This window comes from Nicotiana attenuata, unplaced genomic scaffold, assembly GCF_001879085.1.
Source record: "Nicotiana attenuata strain UT unplaced genomic scaffold, NIATTr2, whole genome shotgun sequence".
NCBI lineage: Eukaryota > Viridiplantae > Streptophyta > Magnoliopsida > Solanales > Solanaceae > Nicotiana > Nicotiana attenuata.
This window is the reverse complement of record NW_017670974.1, coordinates 298,198-301,130: the sequence shown is the minus strand read 5'-3', so window position 1 is coordinate 301,130 and position 2,933 is coordinate 298,198. Positions and strand designations below refer to the sequence as shown.

At 36.1% G+C, this 2,933-nt stretch overlaps 1 protein-coding gene across 1 annotated transcript; it reads right to left on the bottom strand.

Annotated features, from left to right (window-relative positions):
- Positions 1-1,214: 1,214 nt before the first annotated feature.
- On the bottom strand, positions 1,215-2,357 carry LOC109244952 (putative pectinesterase/pectinesterase inhibitor 26). The gene has a single exon (XM_019412120.1). The coding sequence runs from the start codon at positions 2,130-2,132 to the stop codon at positions 1,329-1,331; it is 804 nt and encodes a 267-aa protein (XP_019267665.1). The 5' UTR covers positions 2,133-2,357; the 3' UTR covers positions 1,215-1,328.
- Positions 2,358-2,933: the final 576 nt, after the last annotated feature.

Below are 2,933 nucleotides of genomic sequence, written 5' to 3'. Positions count from 1 at the left end.
TGATGTCAAATTAGTGTTATGGCTTGGTGATACGAGAATTATTAGTTCAATAATCAAAAGAATACAATGGTCATACGTTCAAATTTTAGTAATCTCAATCATGGTCTCTCTTGTAAATGATGTGAAATTACCCAGAAAGAAATAAGGTTACGAACTCAATGATCTTCTGCACGAAGTACATCTTTCTTCTATGCATCCCCTTCTTCTTGTTGGGACAATGGTATAATTCAGTAACGTTAACATCTAACACAACCTTAAAGTATTTATGAACATAATAGCAGCGGAAATATGGGACTAAGTGGATAAATTCTGGGTGATGTATTTTTTTGATAACCGTGATGTCCCCGTTAATTAGTTTGCACGTACATCAACTAATTCCACGAGATACCTGCTACCTTCTAATCAGCACACACGACTCAATACTATTCTTTCTGTGGGAAACTCGCTGATCATCGAAATAAATTTTCTTTCTTTTTTGTTAATCCAGCTGATTGCCTTCATTTTTTTCTCATATAGGGTGTGTTTGGTACGAAGGAAAATATTTTCATGGAAAATGAGTGGATTTGTCACTTATTTTCCTTTGTTTGGTTGGTGAGTGGAAAACTTTTTTCAGAAAATATTTTCTAGTGTTTGGTTAGAGAGCAGAAAATATTTTTTTATGCTACTCTCCTCACCCCCGTTCCCCCAAGTCCCATGTTTCCTTGCTCGCCCTCTTCCTCCTCCCCCCAAAAAAAATAATTGGAAGTGATCAAAGTATAGGTTTTTTTTCCAGTGTGTGAATTCTCAATACATATTGTTTAAATATTTATTTCATAAAACAAAAATCCACAAATTTGTCAATCCATGAAGTAGTGTTAAAGATAGACATTGTGTCTAGCTCTACTTCAAAATTAAGCTAGCTTACGAGAATATGAAACATTTGACAGTTATAGCTAATAAATTGTAGGGAAGTACTCCCTCCGGTCCAAAATAAGTGATTTTTTGGATATTTTCACACAGATTAAGAAATCCACCTTTTAACATTAATTAGCAATGAAATTGACCATATGAACTTTTACTATTTCACATAAACACTCCTAACACATATTCCAACACTATTTACTCAAAGACAATGTAGGAAAAAAATAATTAACTCATTCTTGAAATCTGAAAAAATTACTTATTTTGGACCACAAGAAAAAGACCAAAAAAATTACTTATTTTGGACCGGAGGGGATGTAAGTAGTTTTTCAAGTAGTTTGAAATTTCTGTGTACAACATTTAGGTACACGGATATTATCACACTCAAACTCAAGAGAAATAATGTTGGAATCAATTAATTACCCGAATCAGAGTAGGCGTAAAAGCAGACAAAACAAAAATACTAAGAGAATGTACTGTACCCCAAATATACAGAGGGTATCCACAAATTGTACATTAGACAGAAAAGAAGCAACCATACTTTGATCACTTCCAATTATTGGATAAAACATCTCAGAAACACTCTCCATATTGCTCAGAATCGTTAAGCTATTGCTCAGTACTCGTCTACTGCTCAACATATACTCGAACCTCAACTTATTCAGACAAACTTCAAGTTTTGGCGTTTCTCTATATAACCACCCCATCAATTCTCTCAAGCTTTTCGATACAACGAAGCTTAGCTCATTACGAAAATTAACATCCAAAGTCGCTAAATAGCTGTTCAATTGACGAACTGAGTCGTTGAACATAGATTCACAGTGTTTGAGGGACCTGTCGTTTGACTCTGATAAGAGCGTAGAAAGTTTGTTGAGTTCATCTATGGCTGTGTGGAACGAGAAAGAGAAAATTCGAGATGCGTTGATTTTGGATGATGGGTTGTTCTTATAGATAGGAGATAAGGACTTGAAGCATGTAGTAGGGTACTGAGTCAACGAGCAGATGGATCTGATTGCCATGGTTGGGTTCTTGGCTGGTGACTTTGACTCGAAGTCCTGTTTCATTGTCGTGAAAACAGAGATTATGGCTCCGATGATGAAAGTGAAAACGATGAGTAAAATGATGATGAATTTAAGCTTCTTTTTGCGTCGTGATGTTTGATCCTGCTCCACAAGGAGGCTGTCTCTAACAGAAGAATTCGATATAGTACTGTTGGCTGTGTCAATCTCCATAGCTGACTTGAAAATTTTGAGGATCTTAATTTGGGGCTGAATATGTGTAGAAAAGGGAATACGGAAAACGGTTAAATGTGAGGAGCAATAATAATGGAGGAAGACTTATCTCTTTAGTTGGAAATTGTGGAACTTTCTTTGGTCAAGCTGGGAGAAAGTGTCAAGAAAGGAACAGCTTGTGACTTTTGCGTCTTTGATGAAGCATTGAAATATGTTGTAAAGACAGAGCGTGCACTATTTCATGTCATTTTATTTATCGCTTTAGCTTATTTCATGTGAAAAAATAATAATTACAAGGGATAATTTACTAAGGCCTCATTTGTTTGCACTCAATGGAGGTCTGAATCTTTATCATTCAGATCTTAGACATTAAGTGCGTTTGTTTTTGAAGTCTGAATCTTAATTATTCAGATTTTAATCATTAACTATTTTTTTTACTTCACAACCACTTAATGGGTCTGAATAGGTTTTTATGATTAAGATCTATAACAGCGACTTAATTTCATTAAGATGCTATCACATATTCATTATTATCTGCCGCCACCGCCTACCATTATCAACTACCACCATGCCGCCACCACCACCATACTCAACCACCACCACCACGTCACCATCATCCTCAATTGTAGCCGCCACCATTATCAACCATTACCAACCACTATCCCCGCCACTCCGACCACTATTATTCTCACCCACAATCAACACTCATCCACCTCAACTACCACAACTGACCACTCCATCATCATCAACAATCACAGCCGGTACTGACTACTAAAAAATCTAGTTTTAGCGACGGACAAA